The sequence below is a fragment of the Anabrus simplex genome, chromosome 1 (assembly GCF_040414725.1).
Source record: "Anabrus simplex isolate iqAnaSimp1 chromosome 1, ASM4041472v1, whole genome shotgun sequence".
Classification (NCBI taxonomy): domain Eukaryota; kingdom Metazoa; phylum Arthropoda; class Insecta; order Orthoptera; family Tettigoniidae; genus Anabrus; species Anabrus simplex.
The window spans coordinates 429,829,820-429,851,730 of record NC_090265.1 but is presented as its reverse complement, the minus strand read 5'-3'; the positions used below and the strand labels follow the sequence as shown (position 1 = coordinate 429,851,730).

Below are 21,911 nucleotides of genomic sequence, written 5' to 3'. Positions count from 1 at the left end.
CACCTGGGTTTCTCGTATTCACGAATAGGGAATGATTTTATTTTGGCCAATAAGGGCCTAGAGGAAACTGCTGATCAAAAACCGAGCATAGCTTCGAGAAATTTCCATTCTGATGCAACCGGAAATCCCTCGAAACATCCTACCAGACCTGGCACGTGCACAACACCGTGTCCCAAAAGTTTTTTTAAATCTTACCTTCAGTTGCTCATAAGACCTAATAACATTTTTCACAATAACCAAATAAATTGAAGAAGTATCAGAGTAATTAAATAACCCTAGATCTTTACATACAGAAAACATCAAAAAGAAAACAAGTTCAATATTACACAAGTCAGTCTAAAGAGTAAAAACCAATTTAACCATTTTATACACACAGTCACTTTCTTTTTAGAGTCCAACAAATAAACATATGAACATACAAAGAAAACACGATTATTTTTCTTTTCGCACAGTTCAATTTTCCAAGGTCAGATAAATATTTTACAATCACTACATACTCCCCGCCCCAAAATTGGAGCATAGCTCGATAAAAATAATTTTATTACACTTTATTTGCAGTCGTGTTTTCTGCGTTGGATATTCAAAAAATTAAAATGTCATTTTTATGTCCGCTGAAAAATAAAATAAAATACAACACTGTGAAGAAAAAAATAAAAATATTGCATCTTGTGAAAATAATTTATTTGATTTTCAACTCTTATGTCCACTAATGAGGTATCCACCTCTGTCTTCATGATGTTTGATACGAGTAGATCTTGTGCAGTTCTTACTTTATTTACACGGTAGGATTGCTGACCATGTGACTAACGACTCGGCCGATGCTACCAGCCTCCATATTAATTCAGTTCAAACCGGGTTCACAAGCAAGTAGTCATGCGGCTCATCCATACTTTGAACCAACTGGTATCAGGCAGCGAAATGGTGCACAGTCTAGCACAACTGGCGCTATCAGGACATCTGACTGCCAGGTTGGGGTGTTGGACGACATGTCCAAGACGTGTATGTGATGTGCCTCTCCAATAGGCACATGAGGTTGCCGTAAGGTTGAAATAAGATTGTCATCTGGCCACTGGGTTGCGGTGTTGGACGACATGTCCAAGACATATATGATGTGCCCCTTCAATAGGCACATCTGGTTGAAGCAGGGATAGCAGGCCCCTCCAGCCACTGCAACATAAATCCATATGCAGATGACAAAGGCATACAAAAGCCTAGGCCACCTCGGTGGACCAAAACCCCGAGACACCCAACCGGTGTCTCAACGACCTCCATAGAGAGATCCCCTCCCACAGACTTGGGAATACCCCAGCCCCCTGAGGCAAGCACTATAAATAATTTCAAATGGAAAAAAAAAATGGTGATAAACTAAAGAAAATTTTTCCACAGTTTACCCTTATACCAGAAAATTTTACCAGAATCCCTAGTTATGAATATAAAGCTCTTGATTCTACCCAAAAGACATACTAAATTATACCTAGCATGGTCATAAATGACCATTTTCATTACAGTTAAAACAACTCCTAATTAAACTATTAACTATAAGATCCGAAAAGGTTGCTGGCCAACATATTAACTAGAATTTAGCTTACACCTAATTCCTTATAACTACCCAAATCTTTAATAGTTTCTAAAGTATCATCTCATAACTGGGGGATCTTAACTTGAGACAAATGAACCCGACTTATCCTCTTCTTCTCAGGATCGCTAGCTAATAATGACACAGGGGTTAAAAATTTCAAAATAGTGCAGGGACCTCGAATTCTGGGGGATAACTTACTAATGACATGGTCCGCAGCCCTACTGATGGGATGAGTCTTTACATAAACCTGGTCACCCACAGACAGATTGTGCGGTCTTCGCCTGTGATTGTAGTTACGTTGAACTTTAGCGTAATAAACTTCAAATTTTTACGCGCACAGTGCCATGCAACACGGGTCGTTTCTGGATTAGCGATATCAGGCCGAAGATCGTTAATGGACCACAGATTAGAAAGTGGAGAATTAGGTGTGAACGCTAGCATTAATGAAGCGGGAGTTTGCTTATGACTTCCATGAGCGGCAGTGTTGAAAGCAAATGATAACCAATTAAGTGACGAATCCCACTTAGCGTGGTCAGCAGAATGGTAGGCAACAAGAACAGATCTAAGATTTCGTTTGACTCTTTCAGTATAATTTGGCCTTGGATAAAAAAAAAGGTAGTAGTTACATAAGTAATAGATAAATCAAAACAGAAATTATGGAATTGCACCGATGTAAAAGCTCTAGCGCTGTCACTCACCTAAAATTGACAGGGTCCAAATGAAGCAATGATCTGTTTCAAGCAAGAATTAGTAGTAGTAGCATTAGCCATAGGAGTTGGGAACAGCCATGTAAAACACAAGAACGCATCAACACACACAAGTATGAAACGATAGCCGGTCCGAGATCTCAGAAAAGGACTAATGAAATCGATAAACAATCTCTCCATAGGGTGAGAAACTTGCTCAGATGACAACAGACCTAGGTGAGTATTAGGAGTAGGTTTACTAATATTACAAGTTTTGCAAGATTTGACCAAGGTGCGGATTTCATCATCCATGGATTTCCAAATGAAATGTTCACGGATTTTCTCTCTAGTTTTAAACACACCAAGATGTCCGCCAACAGGGGATTCATGGAAATACTTGTAAACGAGCAAGAACCAAATTAGCTGGAACAACAATTTTGGGGTCTCTGCGGCCACGAGCAGGACAACACAGAACACCATTCTTAAGGACATATGGTTTGACATGTTCGCCAGACCTAATCGTGTTATTAATAACCTTCAATTCAGCATCATCTTCCTGTTTTTTACCAATATCTTTGAAAAGGAAAGGGGAATTAGTGAGAACTACATTAACAAAGGCTAAAATTTGTTCAGGAGAGGGATCTGCAGGCTCTGATTGAGGATCAGAACTGCCAGGATAGAACATTCTACTGAGACTGTCAGCAACAACATTTTCAGTGCCACGAATGTGATGAGCTTCAAATTGGAAAGCTGAGATGCATACTGCCCAACGCGCAAGACGACCAGTTCTTCTTGGTTTGGCCAGCACCCAACTCAGTGCCTGATTATCCATTTCAAGATGAAAAGGTAGATGTTCAAGGTACATTCTAAATTTTTCTAAGGAGAAGACAACAGCTAAGGCTTCTAATACATAGATTGAATAGTTGTGTTCAGCAGGATTTAGACTACGGAAAGCATAAGAAATTGGACGACGTCCATCTTCAAATTCCTGAAGGAGAACACCAGATATACCTGTAGATGAGGCATCGGTTTGAAGGTTGAAACGTTTAGAAAAATCTGGCATAGCCAGCACAGGAGCGTTATACAAGGCAGATTTCAGGTCATAGAAAGCTTCAAGTTGGGCATCACCCCACTCAAATTTAGCATCTACCGAGCTCGATAGCTGCAGTCGCTTAAGTGCGGCCATTATCCAGTAATCGAGAGATAGTGGGTTCGAGCCGCACTGTCGGCAGCTCTGAAGATGGTTTTCCGGGGTTTCCCATTTTCACACCAGGCAAATGCTGGGGCTGTACCTTAATTAAGGCCACGGCTGCTTCCTTCCAATTCCTAGCCCTTTCCTATCCCATCGTCGCCATAAGACCTATCTTTGTCGATGCGACGTAAAGCAAATAGCAATAATAATAATAATTTAGCATCTTTTCTCTTCAAGGCATTTAATGGGTTTGCTCTTTCAGCAAAATTGGGGATGAATTTATGGAAAAAATTGACCATGCCAACGAACCTAGCTACAGCCTTGACATCTTTATGGGTGGGAAAATTTTGAATAGCCGCAGTATGAGATGGATCAGTAGAGGCACCCTTCTCAGACACAATATGCCTTAAGGTCATCTGGGGCTGTGTGAAAGTAACTTTGCTAGTCTTAAGGGTTAGTCCTGCTTTATGGAGTCTTTCAAGGACTTCATTGAGATGAACAAGGTGCTCTTCAAAGGTTTCACTGAAATTAACTAAATCATCCAATTATATACAAATTTAAATTTAATATCTGATAAAACATTATCTAGCAGCCGAGTAAGGACCGCAGCGCCCATGGATAGGACGAACGGGACGTGCTCAAATTCATAGAGGTTCCAATCAGTGGCAAAAGCAGTGAGGTGCTTGGATTCTTCAGCAAGAGGTATCTAATAATAAGCCTGATTAAAATCAAAAGTGGTAAAAATTATTGACATTAGTAAACCGAGAGAAACAAGAGTGTAAGTCAGGAAGAGGAACACATTGAAGTACAACTCTCTTATTTTGCACCTAATATCGACAACAAGCCTGAAGCCACCCTGTGGTTTAGGGACAAGAAATATGGGAGAAGAATAAGCAGATTCAGAGGGACGTATTACACCATCAGCAAGCATTTGATCGATAGTGTAGTATTTGTGAATTTGTTTTTAATCCCTATTCATTAGTTTTCTGAGTATGGTTTCACATTTTACAAGGGCTGTTTACAACAGTGGTACTGCACTGTTTGTTCTCGCAGGCGTAGCCCGCTGGCAACAGAGGAAAGGCGATGGCTCATTTGTTTCCCGAAACTTCAATTTAGAAGTAAGGCCGTGCAGAGTATAGTGAAGTTGATTTATCAGAATGGCAGCAATAGCAACACTGCTTTGTGGGAATATCGCTGACAGAAACAGCAGAGAAGAGGTACCATGACAAGTAATGGGCTGAAGAAAATGAATAAGAAATTCAAGGAAACAGGTGAATTAGGTGTCACACCAGAGAGAGGACAGCAGCCCATTCCCATTGATTGTTGTTGTTGAAGTTGCTGTAGCAGACCGTACACCACATTCTCCCAATTCTGTAACCAGTGCTCGAGCTGTGTGATGTGAATTGTCGCTTATACAGCTTACAACCAAAGAAAAAGGGAATAGAAATATTACATATTACCACAATTTACAAAATCAAAAGGAAAAGGGAACTGCCTCTAAACTAAAATGATATGACTAGCTGCAAGGGCTAATTCATGTGAAATTAAATTTGGCGAATGAGAGAAAAGCGGGTAAGCTCTGGAGATTAAAGAAAATTAAATAGAAAACTACGACCCGAAAGAAGAAACAGATAGTGCTTACCTTGGAGGGGGGCCAAGAGACCCATCAGATGGAGGAGACAACTTCTCCCTTCGCTGGTCGAAACTACAAGACGACGCGAATGAGCTTGGCTCTGTCCAAGAGCTCAGCAGCCGGAAAGGGTGAGATCACAAAACAACCAATTAGCGCACCCGGGTTTCTTGTATTCACCAATAGGGAATGATTTTATTTTGGCCAATAAGGGCCTAGAGGAAACTGCTGACCAAAAACCGAGCATAGCTTCGAGAAATTTCCATTCTGATGCAACCGGAAATCCCTCGAAACATCCTACCAGACCTGGCACGTGCACAACACCATGTCCCAAAAGTTTTTATCTTACCTTCAGATGCTCATAAGACCTAATAACATTTTTTACAATAACCAAATAAATTGAAGAAGTATCAGAGTAATTAAATGACCCTAGATATCTTTACATACAGAAAAAAGTAAAAACCATTTTATACACACAGTCACTTTCTTTTTAGAGTCCAACAAATAAACGTATGAACATACAAAGACAACACGATTATTCTTCTTTTCCCACAGTTCAGTTTTCCAAGGTCAGATAAATATTGTACAATCACTACAAATTTCACACTCTTTTTAATTTTCTGAGTTCTTTACAAACTGTTTCTCTTTTAATCAATATTCATTGTATTGTGTATTCTTTGTTTTCAGGCAAGCTTCTAATTCACCATTAAAAAAAACAAAAGTGGTTATTCAGTTTCTATAAAATATTTTGTACTGTGTATGTGTCAGACCTCCAGTAACTTCACACTAGAAAAGAGAGCTAGGGCATCAAATGGGATTTGTAATAAATGAGGAAATTAAATTTTAAATTTGCCCAGGAGTAGGAAAGAGGTTGCTGAGAGCAACTGATGTACTTCACTCACTAGATAATAGTATAGATTTCCATATAATTAAATATTTACAAATTACAGTATACTTTATATTTTAAATTTGTAAAATATTTTGTAATTAGAGACATGTTCTCTGTTGTATACTTTTCATTGCAATAAAACATGTATTATTTAATGGTGATGGAATCATATGAGCACAGTACTTTATGGGTCACAACATCTTTCAAATCCGTTACAGAAATATTGAGTTGCATGTATAAACACTAATGCTCTGTTTTGAATCGTTCAATAAATAATTGGAGCTGTGCACTTTCTAGGACTTTTAGTTGCCATTTACCTTTTTGTACAAAATAGAAGATAATCAGTACATGTTCACCTAATTCTTCTGAACGTTTTATTGTTGATTTGCGATAGTGTTTGTTTATTATAGATTTTACTTCTTATATTTTCTCTTTTCAGTGCACACCAATAACAGTTAGTCCCCTGGATCGCTTGGATGCCCTTACTAAATGCAATTTAAGAACTGGTAACATAAATGAAGCACTAAATGTTGACGTAGTGGTACCTCGTAAATTGGAAAACTGTGATAAGACTGATTTATTTTCATCACAAATTGAGACTGGATTTGAGGAGAAGCAGTCATTGCGGAAAGCATCTCTTCAGCGTTTTGCTACTTTAGTTAAGAGTTTGCAGAACAGTGCATCAACAGACACCATCAATAAGTTAGATCGAAGTAAGGTGAGATTGCTATAAACTTTTCTATGCATCATAAAAGTATTTGTACTCATAGTGGTTTTAGTGAAAGACAAAATTAAAATCCAGTGAAAATGCACCTAAAGCAATAAGTATGACAAAGAAGGAAGGAACCTTCTATAGCAGCTGGTGTAGAGCTGGTGACAATTGGTTTGACTACCACCATTCACCATTCAAATTTTGCTGCAAGTAAATGCTGAGATAGCATTGGCTTCCAAATATTTAAAAATTCAGCCGTGAATATTGAGTGTAGACACCAGAGTAATACACAGTTCATACTTGCCATGACTGATCATCATCATGTTCTACCCTGAAACAACAAAATAACTACAAAATTTAAGTTTAGTTCTTGGTGATTTTCAGTTAAGAGAGGTTAATAAATCAATTTTATATTCATTTTAATATTAAGAGAAGGTGGAAGGTACCTGTTTAAAGTAATCTGATCACCAGGTTCCAATTTGTTGAAGCTGTCAAGGAAGTAGCACTGCTGATGTGTTCTACAGATGTCCTTCTCTCTATTTTTACCCAACAATTTTGTTGACTTATTATTGAATTAATATTTGCTGTTCAAGTGATAGAAGCCAGCAGATAGAAAAAAAAAATTGTTAAAATGGCTTGGAAATCACTTGGAATTTGGATATTCAATTCTAGTGTCCTACAGCAGGCAGCAAGTGCACACTGTACAATTGTGCTGACTGTAGTGTAGACCTATAGCTTACATCCCTGCCAACAAAAGAAGGATGTTTGAGTCCACCATAGCTCAATCAGGAGAACATCGGAAAATTTGGTTTCAGTTCCTGCTGGTTACTACTTGGTAATGTTTGTTCTTGACTTAACATCTCTTTGGGATGTATTTATTATAAAATTTATTTCATGCACATCAGCTTTGTCTTTTAAAAAATAGGAACTGGCTGAGAAATCCTTTTTTTTTTTTTTTTTGGTTTACATCATTATTGTTCATTTTCAGTTTTGAATACTTGCGGCTGAAAACATCTAAGACTTCCTCATTTTAATTACCGGTAATTTTGGCATCTGTCTTGGTAAGGAATAAGGAAGCCAAGTGATGAGATTACTTTAATGGCTTGGTTTCATTAAATTCTAATTTATGCAAGATGAGAATTACAAACAGGGAAGCAAATGCTACAAAGGTTTCACCTATTCAATATCTTTTTAGCAATTGTTTCCCTGTTTGTAATTGCTTTTCAGTACAGATCAGCATGAAATTCATTGCTCATGAGATGAGAATTATGTTATTTCTTCGATACAGTATATCTTCAGGAATATTATTAACGAGGGATGGCCTGTTGTCTTCTAATATTACAGATCCAGTTATTCATGAACCAGGCGTTTGGCTCCCCTCTGCAAGGCATGCCTATTACACCAGTGGATGAGACTACCTCTGATTCTGAGAGTCTTGCTTCCAGTCCTGAAGAAACCTACCCACCAGTGTTCTCCAGTGAAGATGAAGGCCAGAGTAGTGAAGAACCCTCTAGAGGTAAAAGCATTCTAGTTTATAACAATGCTTTGTCATGGATAGTAAGGAAACCTACTACAGTAGAACCCCTATTTAGTGTTTTTCTATGGACCAGAATTTTTAACCTTAAGTCGAGGTTTCAGTAGAAAGCAAACTTTTCCCAGAAATCTTTGCCCATATTGACATAAATTGCATCAACACACATTATTTACACAATGACAACAATAAAATAAGGAGATACCTACCCTACACACTGTACTGTAATAATTACAACTATTTCTGTAGCACTAATACAGTAGTCAAAGATCGTAGATTTCCAGCACACTACATCCACAAAATATTTACACAATGACAATAATATATTGAGTTACTTTGCCTATATACAGTACATATTTACACAACTGTCAGTGTCTTATTTTTTGAAATAATCAAAGATAGTAGTCTGCTTTTTAGCACCGTTGGATTTTATGTTCAAAATGTCCATTTCCAATTGGTTTACTCGATCTATAACAGAGCTGTCTACTTTAAACGCTGCAACAAACCTCCTAACAATGTCTATGCTGGCAACAGATTCACTGAATAATGATGAATTTCTTCATTCCTATCATCAGCATCATCATTGTTATCTTCATCATTCTGCGTTACTTCCTCTTTGTAAATTTCTTCAACATTCCGGATGCCTGTAGTGATGACATAATCATCACAACCCACAAATTCATTGAAAGTGGTGGGTACATTATTAGATACCTGCACCCAGTCATGTATGTCCACTCCTTCTTCTTCACAGTCTTTGTCGTCGGTACCCATTTCATCAAATCCAGCCTTACGAATGCAGTTTGAGATGGTTTCCTCAGTAACCATCTTCCAAGCTCCTGTGAGCATGTGCAATGCTTGGAGAATGTTCAATTTAAGAACTTCAGTCCTGTCAACAAAAGCAAGTGCCTTAAGGACAAGAGCTTTCTAGTACTTGCTTTTCAGGCTATGAATAATTCCTAGATCCATGGGCTGGAGTCTGCTAGTACAATTTGCTTGAAAGAAATGTACTTTCATATTCCGCAAAAGTGCAAAGTCTGTTGGATGAGCAGGACATAAAGAGAAGCACCTTCCTGTTCTTAACACCTGTTCGTGCATCAAAAGCTTGCAAGAACTTTTGAATAAGTTCGCAGTCATCCAAGCGCTGTTATTGCTAAAATACTTCCATGGCAGCGTAGCACTGTTTTTAAAGCAGCGTGGTTTCTGGAACTTTACAATAACTATGGCATTTAGTTTGTTGCTGCTGTTTGCATTGCTGCATAAGAGAACAGTGATTCTCTGCTTACTCATTCTTCCCCCATGGCATGTCCGGCTCCATAGCTAAATTGTTAGCGTGCTGGCCTTTGGTCACAGGGGTCCTGGGTTCGATTCCTGGCAGGGTTGGGAATTTTAACCATCATTGGTTAATTTCGCTGGCATGGGGGCTGGGTGTATGTGTCGTCTTCATCATTTCATCCTCATTACAATGTGCAGGTTACCTACGGGAGTCATACCAAAAGACCTGCACCTAAAGTCAAATAATAATACTAGATTATAAATTCCACCTGTTCAATATATAAAGAGTTTTTTGTATTTAAATTTAAGAAATAGTTCCTAACATATTAGATATAGGGACATGTTTCACCCATGATCAGGGCATCATCAGCCTAAAAATCTCATACCTGAAAGAAAGATAGATCAGGATCCTGATTGTTCTTATACATAAATAAGAGGATACTGTTTTAGGTACAAATGTGTATAAAATGACTAGCAAGTAGAATATAGTAGTTATAAGTACTCTTATGGCGAAGTCTTATAATCCATCCTTATTGTAGATCTTTATGAATGTCCTGTTTTTTAAAAATGGTAACAAGTAGTTAGTTAAAAGTTCAAAAAGAATATGTAAATTGCTGTGTTGAAATAAAATTTGGTAAAATATGGTGCCTTATTCTGGAGATGGCATAAGGAGCTTGTAATAGCTTAATATTTAGGATAAAGGTCACTCTTCGTGGTAGTTAAATTTAAACCCAAAGTTGAAGTTGTTAATTTTATATGAAAAGATAATACAACAAATTTGTTGAAGCACTTAGGAGCGAGGACAAGTACTCGTCAGAAACGTAGCTATTTTTATAATTAGCTGGTAGACGTGGTTGTAGCTTCTTGTATTAAAAGTCGACGAACATGTTCTCGGACACTCCCGGCACTAAAAGCCATACCCATTTCCATTTCCCCATGGCATGGCTCTCCTTTAACACTTAAAGTTTTAGAGGGCATGAGTTGATAAAACAGGCCAGCTTCATCCACGTTGTACACATCCCCGAAGTTCGAAGCCTTGCAACAGGGATGGCAGCACCTCTTCTTTCCAATGTTTCACACTTTCGTTGCTAACAGTGGCACTCTCTCTACATACCACACCACAAGTAATCCCATGTTGCTATTTGAATCTATCCAGCCATCCATTTGAAGCTTTGAATTGTTTTCCAAGTTTCGCTGGTATCATAGATGCTTTTATTTTTATCATTGCCCTATCGACTGGTATGTTTTCAGCACGTGCTCCATTGAACCACTCCATCAGCTTAGATTCCAATTCTTCGTTTGGGGACGTTTTAACATTTTTTTTTGCTGTTTTGCTTTAGAACCACACTGTGTTTCTTGATCCAGAATCTTCTTATTCTTTAATATCCCTGACAGTGAAGACCGTGCAAGTTCCAGATGTCGAGCAATTTCACTAACGGGCACATTTGCGTTTCTCTCCACTTCCCGAATCAAGTCCACTTTATCTGCGACAGATAAGAGTTTTTCTTTTCACTGCCATAGTCAACTTCACTAAAACAACGAACTAGAGCAAACTGACTTGAAGCTGGATAATCCACTTGATACACAACACACAAACTGATGCCAACTTACGTAAACTTATGCTGTACTCTAATTCTGCTACAGATGTACACACTCAAACAGAGCTCAGCTGCGTACTGCGTACATGCAAGCAAAGTATCGTGAGTGTTTGAACGCTGTGGCATCGATAGCCTTTGGCCGCAGTTGGCTACGTTTGTGCTCGCTCGTATGTGTAGTGAGGAATCGATACGGAAGATGATCGATCACGTTATATAAACACTGGGGTCGAGAGTATGAATATTGATAACGGAAAAACTAACGCGCCCAAATTTGCCCGTAACAACGGATGAATCAGTAACCGAAGGATATTGCACACATTAACATAGGAATTTTCGAAGGGCACAATATATTGTCATTACTTCTACTGTACTCCAGTGGCCGTGGTCGGTTGTGTGTCTGAGTCCGACATTTCACTTTAGTGCTACGCGTCCGCGCTCTAAATTCTTCTTATGCCTTGAATCATCCTTAGCAAGCTTATGACGTCTTTTTCATATGTTCTCAATGACCCATAACCATAACAAATAGAAATAAATACTTACGAATTTAAAAATTTCCCAACGCTAAATGCAAGTTTTGCTGTAATGTTCATTATGTTAAATCAAATATAAAATTACATTGTTCTTATGGCATAATTTTCGGGACTTGAAATTTCTTCCACTAAATGCGGATTTATGTTAAATCGAGTTTGTGTAAAATCGGGGTTATACTGTGCCTCCCAAGGGTAGAAATATGTACCAACGGTAACATTAATCCGACAAGAATTGCACAAAATTCCAAGAAACATTTTATCAGATGAGCACCTGACTAATGAATGATATTGACAACATGTTCCAACATACACGTTTTTAACCTCTAAAATAATAACATCCAACCATGCTTCTTTCTAATAGGATATCCAAGCCCAACAAGATCAACATTATACCACGGTTCCAGTTTTGTAGCTGTGTACTTATGACATAGGTAATCATAACAACCTTTGAATGAACACATTTATATAAACTATCAACCTAATGATTCATCCATACAGTTGGAAAAGTTCCAATTTACGCTTTGGTCAATTTCTAGTCATTGTATGATAATTTTAATTGCTTCCTTGTCACAAATTCTGGGTTTTAATTAATGTACACATTTTAAATCTATGTAAATATAATCTAAAGGACAACTTTTTGTAAAAAAAATTTTAAGCATAAGACCATTGTGTTTAGTTTTAAGTTCTAATGCTTAATTGGTTTAAGGACTTGACCTTAAGATTATTATTAGGCTGAAGATGCCCAAAACTAGGGCGAAACATGTACCTAATTAGTATATATAATTCATGTAGGATTTAATCACTACAGAATATAATTGTATTGAATAGGTGGACACAGTAAATTTTATTCTTGAAAGAATTTTACTTATTGTTATCTTCAATACGGAACAGATATGAAATTAGTTACTTGCAACAGCTGATACTCCCGCCCAGTACGTACAGGCTACAGATGTATTCATATTCACGAGTGGAAAAGAATGTGTTGTGAAAGTGATAATTCGGGTGAAGATATTCAAATGTATGAATATATTAGGAGAAAGAAAATACCAGACGATCGCAGTGGGCAAGGCAAATTTTCCTTAAACGTGGAATAACGAACAAAAATTCAGGAACTATTACTGAATGTCCATCAATACTTATAATGAATTCATGAAAAAAATTAAGTCACTAATAGACATCAGGCAAAAAATTTACAAGAAAAGTATAGGTTTTGAGGAAAGGTTGACAGTATCGTTAAGTTTAGTGTGAACCCCCTGTCACACAGAGCATCGAACGATCAAGAGCAACCAACTGGCATTGAGTACTAACGACTAAATTCCTGAAATACTTTCCTTATGAATCAGTTGAAGGAAAATGAAAATTTTGTCTTCAGTTTCACCAGAAATGAGTACCAAACACTGCAAAACAATAATTGGTGCTAAAAGTAAGCACCTTGCCTTCTATTTTTTTTTTGCTAGGGGCTTTACGTCGCATCGACACAGAGAGGTCTTATGGCGACGATGAGATGGGAAAGGCCTAGGAGTTGGAAGGAAACGGCCATGGCCTTAATTAAGGTACAGCCCCAGTATTTGCCTGGTGTGAAAATGGGAAACCACGGAAAACCATCTTCAGGGCTGCCGATAGTGGGATTCGAACCTACTATCTCCCAGATGCAAGCTCACAGCCGCGCACCTCTACGCGCACGGCCAACTCGCCCGGTACCTTCTATTTCAGAAGTGGAGAGTATGCCTTTCCAACAACTAAACACTGTGGCCATCTACAGTAAAATGTTATATAGAACTGTTGCTCAGGTGGTAAATGATTTCATTTTGCTGTATCTTACATTGCCTGTCAAAATTGTTTGTATATACTGATTATATAAAATAATGTTTGACAGAGTAGGGTGCATGGCTCTTGTGAGATCTCAGATTAACTTATAGGGTAATTACTCTTTTCATCCTTCTGTTACAAGCATGTAACTGTCATATAAATATATTTTTAATAAATACATTTTCTGTCATCATATCTCCTTATTATCACATCACACAAAATGCATTTTTTAATTTTTAGATTAAAATCTACAAAACTTTGGTAGAAACACCTGTCAAAATAGTTGCAAATTAATTTTTCACCTTTGTTTTTCATTGTTTACATGGATCTACAGCACAAGAAATAAAAGAATGGTTCTACCTTGATGCCCTCAGTAGGTCTATGCATTATTAATAAGTTATAAGTAACAGACATGAAAGTAGTGACAATGATTGCTGGTGCAAACAGATATGATCAGTGGCAGGAGAGAACTTGGAATGAGGAGATAAAGGCTAAGTTGTAAAGGTATAAGGTGGCAGTGAGGGATTCAGTTAAGTAGAACTACAATAAGCAGTCTGTCCTACGCAGACGAATTGGTCTACTGAAACTGTGTAGGCTAATATCTTGCAACTTGATAAAAGATGCAATGTGTATGGCATGAAAATTAGTCTTTTCAAGACTAAAGTGATGGCAGTAGGGAAGACACCTACGAGAGAACTGAATGTCAGGTTGAGAATACAAAACTGGAACGGGTAGATAATTTCAAGTGGGTATTTAGGATGTGTATTCTCCCCGGATGGCGGTTTAGTAAGCTGTATTGAATATAGATGCAACAGACCTAGTGCAATGAGCTTGTATATGCGATCAGCAGTATTATGTAAGAAGGCAGTCAGCTCCTAGACAAAACTACTCTTATCTATACACCGGTCTGGTTTCAGACCACCTGTGCCGTACAAACCTAGTGCAATGAGCTTGCAGTTGCGATCAACAGTATTCTGTAAGAAGAAAGTCAGCTCTTGGACAGAAATACCAATACACCGGTCTGGTTTCAGACCACCTGTGCTGTACAACTGCTTACTACATACACTCAGAAATGACCTAATACAGTATTTCAAAATACTCCTTTTTTTTTTTTTTTACCCTGATACTCCTTTTGTAAATTAAGTGAGATAAGTGGTATGTTCTGAACTGTCAACGGAGAAATGGCGTTGAATGACATTAGTAGACAAATAAGTTTGAGTGGCGTCTTTAAAAGTAAGAAAGATCACAATATGAAGGTAATGTTGGAATTCAAGAGGACAAATTGGGGCAAATACTCATTTACAGGAAGGGGAGTTAGGGATTGGAATAACTTACCAAGGGAGATGTTCAATAAATTTCCATTGTCATTGAAGTCATTTAAGAAAAGGCTAGGAAAACAACGGATAGGGTATCTGCCACGTGGGCGACTGCCCTAAATGCAGATCATGATTGATTGATTGATTGTTCTATCTACCACATAAAATGTACACATTAAGATGTTGTAATAATGCTATTACCTAATAATTAATAAAAACTGGAGGTAAGGTTACTTTCCCTCAGGTGCTAATATATATCACTGAGGATTGCAATAAATGTTAATAGATAAGTACTGTAGAAGAAAAACAGATTTAATTGAAAAAGTAGAACATTTCTCGATAACATAAAATTTATTAGATTCTTTCTTGATGTAACGTTGTATACAATAGTTCCTGAACTTTAACTCTGAAAACCCTTCGACCTAGTTCACTCAGTCTATGTCATTTATGAAGACACTCTAAAAATAACATTGATTACGATATGTTTTCTTTTCACTTTTCAATTTAGTTTCTAAGTGACACATCACTGTCACTTTCACATTTCCTTTTGTTTTGAACTGCTGCCAGAGGTTTTTGTAGAAGCAGAAGTCACTGGACTGCAAGCTGAAGTTGAAGTCACTTCAATAATATCTGAACTGCAGGAGTTAGACCCCTCCAGCACAAACTCTATTTCTGCCTCCTCCATTTCAGCTTGGTGAGAAGTCTCTCCTACACCAGGTGCCATTTCCATAGGTGTGTTATAGAACTGAAAAAAATGAACAACATATAAATGCAGTTCTTCTAAATTGGAGCTAAATTTTAGTCTGCACACAAGCCTTGTGTTTAAGAAGTAGTCTTTTAAAATAATTTTATTATTTTAGTAAGATGATTGTTAGGTTGGCTTATATTAGTTTCAGTTATATCTGATACATTAATGAAGAGTTGGGTGGAACTTATGGCCTACAGACTGCATTTCCCCATCGCTCTTTCACAACTAGAATAGTAGGCCTACTATTAAAAATAAATATTACAGAGTTGTACCTTCTTCCAGCAATGAAGGTTTCCAGAAAGTGGAGGGCATCGAGGTAGACCCTTTTTTTTTGTTTTCTGTACATCAGAACCTGGGGAGGGTGGGGGGAATGTATGTAACCTCTCCGAGTTCGATGCCCTGCCCTCGGAATTTGCCATTTTTTGGCATAACTTTTTCCTGAAACAATGAATTACAATATTGTGACAAAGAAAATATACATGTAGTACTTTATGGCTACACTTACTTGTCATTAAAGCTAACAGTGGTGTTCATTTTATTAGGTACGAGATGGAGGTTAGGTAAGCACTGTTTATTGTTGTTGTTGTTTGAGTCATCAGCCCATAGACTGGTTTGATGCAGCTCTCCATGCCACCCTATCCTATGCTAACCTTTTCATTTCTACGTAACTATTGCATCCTACATCTGCTATAATCTGTTTGTTATATTCATACCTTGGTCTACCCCTTCCATTCTTACTGCCTACACTTACTTCAAAAACCAACTGAACAAGTCCTGGGTGTCTTAAGACGTGTCCTATCATTCTATCTCCTCTTCTTGTCAAATTTAGCCAAATCAATCTCCTCTCACCAATTTGATTCAGTATCTCTTCATTTGTGATTCAATCTATCCATCTCACCTTCAGCATTCTTCTGTAAAACCACATTTCAAAAGCTTCTATTCTCTTTCTTTCTGAGCTAGTTATCGTCCATGTTTCACTTCCATACAATGCCACGCTCCAGATGTAAGTCTTCAGAAACATCTTTCTAATTACTATATCAATGTTTGAAGTGAGCAAATTTATTTTCTTAACCCTTTGGCGTCCAATTGATTTTCCTCCTGCATCCTCCACAGGTCCAGTTTGACATTTAGGCAAGTATGGGAAGGAAGTACTCACATAAGTAAAAAGCTGAACTTTTACATTAATATGAACTGCAAATTTATTTATTATCAGTCAAGTTAACCACATTATCAGCAATATTTTTTCAAAGTATGGTACTTCCGGAAACATTTGTTCGGGTGTAGTCCTGGGTTCCCTGGACAGGTCTCACAAAAAAATGCCTCCTTTCGCTTTCTTGTCGGAACACATGGCACAGTCCTTGGTTTTTTGTCCTCACAAGCATCTGTGACGTGTAGCTTCCCATTCAGTTGAAATTTTTCGTCTCAACTGCTCCATCGGCCGCGCCTACGGGCATTTTTGTTCCTCGCATCCCCAACGAGCCCCATAATAACTCTGTCCCTGAAAGTCTTGTGATTCACCTCGGGCTTATTTTCTGCCTTATGTTGCAAATTATATAGGTGAAAACTGTTCACCAAAGCTACCTCCAACACCCAGAAGTATGATTTCCTCCACCACTTCAGGCTTTTCACTACGAAACCGTAAGCTGAGCAGTAGTGATCAGCACGATTGACCCCTCCCATTTTGGCTGTGTAATCTACAATGGCAACAAGCTTCAAAATTCTTTCTTCTCCTTGCCCTCTCCGGTTGTGTCTGACTACCTCCACCATTGCTGGGTTGTGCCATGTACTAAGAACTGACACAGTGCGCTTGTCTTTCCACGAAAATACCATTAACTTTTCTTCCTTCCACAGAGCACGGATTTCATGCATCTTCAGATTTAGTCTCCTATCTTTCAGCTGAGGTGGTAATCCCCTCCGATTCAATAGCACAGTCCCAGTTAGGTGAATTTTCCTTTTCAACAGTTCTCTTGCCAGTTCCGTACTAGTATAAAATCGGTCAGTAAACAAATGATAACCTACAGCTAGACTAACTTGAAGTACATCTGTCTCCAGCTGTAAATCTATTCTATTGCCAAATGTCAAACCAGGGAAAAGTAAATTTAGCGTAGTAAACAAGCCAAAGTAAGGAATCGTGGACAAAATGTACCTGTTCAATACATCAGCAATAACATATATCCTAATCCCCCACTTTGTTGGTTTTTGTGGATTATACATTTTGAAAAGGACATGCACCTTGAAGCTTACAGTTGATTTGTCAACTGACAGGTACTGACTTGGCCTATAAAATTCCAAGAATGACTTGCATACACATTCTAAGACACTTTTAACTTTACTCGTTCATGTAACCATTGTTGATGCACTTGATTGTGGAGGGGGTGAAACATGAAAGCCCCAGAATATCTGAAGAAATTGTTTCCGAGAAAAAATGTCCTTACGGATGGTTGATGAATGGAGCCACAAGTCTGAAAATGTTCTTTTAGAGTTTTCCTTTTTGTATGTGCCATATTCATAAGAACACTGTGAAATGCCATCATTTCAGCAACAGTAACATCGACCCAGTCCCACCATATGGAATGTTGCTGCAACGGCATACATTTGGTAATACATTCTCTTTCATACCTGTTAGCTTCCTTACATATTTCGGAGAACAGTGAAATTGGGAACAGCAACAAAAATAAATCAAAAGGAGTTACCGGCTTCTTTCCTGTAGTAGGAGGCCTGTATCCCATAACACTGTTGTGAGAATACTTGGAAAAAGCACGGTCACCATCTTCATAAACTTTCCATTCATTATCCCTACGTCACCACTTTTTCCACTATCTTCCACCTCAATTTCCTCCTCCTTACTCGAAATATCATTCTCAGATTCGGAAATACTAATGTCACCATCAGAATCCATCAACAAATCATTGTCAATATCGCCACTACAAATTGAACAATTGAAAAAGAGGTTCAACCTATTCAATACATAAGAGAGAGAAATGTAGTGATTACATTCTTATTTAATAGTAATTAGAAATGGGACCGGTTTCGACCCTAGTCCAGGTCATCATCAGCCGTTCAAAATATAAAAAACATGAAATCTTTTTCTTTTTCATATGCAACTACATATGCGTTGGACCCCAAAGGGTTAAGAAAGCTCTTCCTGCTTGTGCTAGTCTACATTTTATGTCCCCCTTACTTCTGGCATCGTTAGTTATTTTGCTACCTAAGTAACAATATTCATCTACGTCCTTTGAGACTTCATTTCCTAATCTAATATTACCTGCCTTCGTTCGACTGCACTCTGTTACTTTTGTTTTGGACTTAATTATTTTCATCGTCTACTCCTTACATAAAACTTTTTCCATACCATTCACTAACTTCTCGAGATATTCTGCAGTCTCAGATAAAATAATAATATCATCAGCAAATCTCAAAGTTTTGATTTCCTCTCCCTGGATTGTGATTCTCTTTCCAAATTCCTCTTTGATTTCCTTTACTGCCTGTTCTATGTAAATATGAAAAAGGAGAGGGGGGGGGGGGGTGGTCAGACTGCAGCCTTGCCTCACTCCTTCCTGGGTTGCTGCTTCTTTTTCAAAGCCCTCAATTCTTATCACTGCAGACTGATTTTTATACAGGTTGTAGATAATTCTTCGTTCTCGGTATCTGATCCCAGTGACCTTCAGGATCTTCAATAGCTTGGTCCAATCACCATTATCAAATGCCTTTTCTAGGTGTACGAACGCCATCTTTGTGGGATTGTCCTTAATTCAATCCTCTGAGATCAGACGTAAAGTCAGGATTGCTTCACATGTTCCTACATTTTTTCTGAAGCCAAATTGATCTTCTCCCAACTCAGCTTTAACTTGTTTTTCCATTCTTCTGGAAACAATATGTGTTAAAATTTTGCAGGCATGAGACTCTAAACTAATGGTGCGGTAGTTTTCACACTTGTTGGCACTGGCTTTCTTTGAATAGGTATAACAACATTGTGCTGAAAATCGGGTGCCACTTCTCCAGTCTCATACATCATACACACTAGATGGAATAACCTTGCCATGTTGGTTTTGTAACTCTTTGATGAATACTAATAAATAAAATCATAAATAAAAATATATAAATAAAATTACTCAAAAACTTAATAAAATTAATAAGCATAATTAACCGAAATGTCCGTAGTATGGGCGCCTGAGTTCACCAGAATGGATCCCTCGAATTTAGATAAGAGCATGATAAACTTTATATCCCAGGCCGTGTACATAATGCTGCGTACTGGTACATCTGCTGCAGGCCTTACCTAACCTCCTGAAAACGACTAATTAGGTAGGAACTGCACCTAGGTTCATCAATAACTCCACTGATTCTAAAATAGCTAATTATGTTCTTAACAAATTCCGTGCATGAGCACCTCATCAGCATACAACATTATACATATAATACACACATAAAATATTGCTGGAAGACTCCATATTTACAACAACAACAACAACAACAATAATAAAAACAGTGGGAAAACGAAAGCAAGAACTAAGCTACCATTTGTAGATAGTCCAATGAACAATGTACGTGTATGAAGATAAATACCCTTCACTGTCTCTATATCAATTCGACTTACCGATTCTCATAATCGGCAGTTATCACATCACACAGATACTGTACCTTGTACTACTGTGTTCACATATTTTAACACTTGTTGCAAAGATATATACACACGTCTGTCGATCCTCAACATAAATTATGGAAAGTCTGAGATAGCTTTCACCAACATATAATGCTAGGCCGCCACAAGTGCTACAATACTTAATGCGCAAGCACTCTCCACAATCAGCCACTTTCCACGAACATAACAAGACTACGCTCCACGAACGTTTGAAGTCCAGTCCATTGTTGCCGTGTCACTCCAGTACCGTGTATCAGCACTACTTCCTTCCCGTACAGTGCGTCAGTTGTAGTTCTCTTATACAGTGTCACTGGTTGTAGTTATCTTCCTTCTTGTTCCTTTACAATTACCTTTACAATGTCCCCGGTTGCCGCCGTATGATCAACCTTTATAGGCATCAACATCCCCCTCCTCTCAGATGATACGTCTGGATTGGTGCTTGCCAGCCAATCATGAGTGAACCTCTTGTCAAGACCTAGCCCTGAACTACTTCTTCCTCCCAAGACAATAACAAACTCTGGGGTATATTACATGAGTCACCAAACTTTCCTAATACAACAAAAAGCTCATCTCATCAGGCTGGGATATATACATGACTCATGAATTTCCCGACACAAGTACATCACAACAAACACTGGGGTAGCCATATGACTCAACCAAATTACCAGAGTTATTAAAGCAATGTTTTCCCACTCGTGCAAAACAAATTACTCATACCTACATATGTGGATATCTTCCAACTTACCAATATAAATGGCAAAATACACAAATGAAATACTAATAATAATAATAATAATAATAATAATAATAATAATAATAATAATAATAATAAATCGAATACTGACAATAATATCTCTAACTTCTACATATAATTCGGGGTGTGATATATGTACTATCACAGTTTCTCCTAAGACAGTCAGTAATTCAGAGGGAATGTCATCAATTCCAGGTGCTTTGTTTCTATTTAGGTCTCTCACAGCTCTGTCAAACTCTGACCTCAAAATTGGGTCTCCCATTTCATCACTATCAACAGCCTCTTCTTGTTCCAGAACCAAATCATCTATGTCTTTACCTTGATACAACTGTTGGATATGTTCCTGCCTCCGTTCTGCTTTTTCTTCTTACCCTAGAAGTGGCTTTCCCTCTGAGCTCTTAATATTCATACACCTAGATTTCCTTTATCCAAAGGTTTCCTTGATTCTCCTGTATGCAGCATCTACCTTTCCTAGGACCATACGACCTTCAACATCCTTGCACTTCTCTTTCACCGAGCTCGATAGCTGTAGTGGCTTAAGTGCGGCCAGTATCCAGTAATCGGGAGATAGTGGGTTCGAGGCCCACTGTCGGCAGCCCTGAAGACGGTTTTCCGTGGTTTCCCATTTTCACACCAGGCAAATGCCGGGGCTGTACCTTAATTAAGGCCATGGCTGCTTCCTTCCAATTCTTAGGCCTTTCCTATCCCATCATCGCCATAAGACATATCTGCGTCGGTGCGACATAAAGCAAATCACAAAAACAAAAACAAAAAAAAAAAAGAAAAAAAAACCCACACTTCTCTTTCAGCCATTCTTCCTTAGCTATCTATCCACTTCATTCTTTAATCGCCTGTATTCTTTTCTGCCCTCTTCATTTCTAGCATTTTTTGTTGTTCATCAATCAGGTCTAATATCTCCTGAGGTATCCACTGATTCTTAGTTGATCTTTTCTTCCTTCCTAACATTTCTTCAGCGGCCCTACTGCATTTTTCACGACTATCCACTCTTCCTCTATTGCATTT

At 38.1% G+C, this 21,911-nt stretch overlaps 1 protein-coding gene across 1 annotated transcript in view; it reads left to right on the top strand.

The window, feature by feature from the left end:
• LOC136866951 (uncharacterized) overlaps positions 1 to 21,911 on the top strand; it is a 182,527-nt gene that overhangs the window by 23,618 nt on the left and 136,998 nt on the right. Inside the window, exons 2-3 of the mRNA XM_067144046.2 lie at positions 6,416 to 6,694; positions 8,033 to 8,204. Coding sequence (XP_067000147.2) covers positions 6,416 to 6,694; positions 8,033 to 8,204 — 451 coding nt within the window. The remainder of the gene's footprint in view (positions 1 to 6,415; positions 6,695 to 8,032; positions 8,205 to 21,911) is intronic.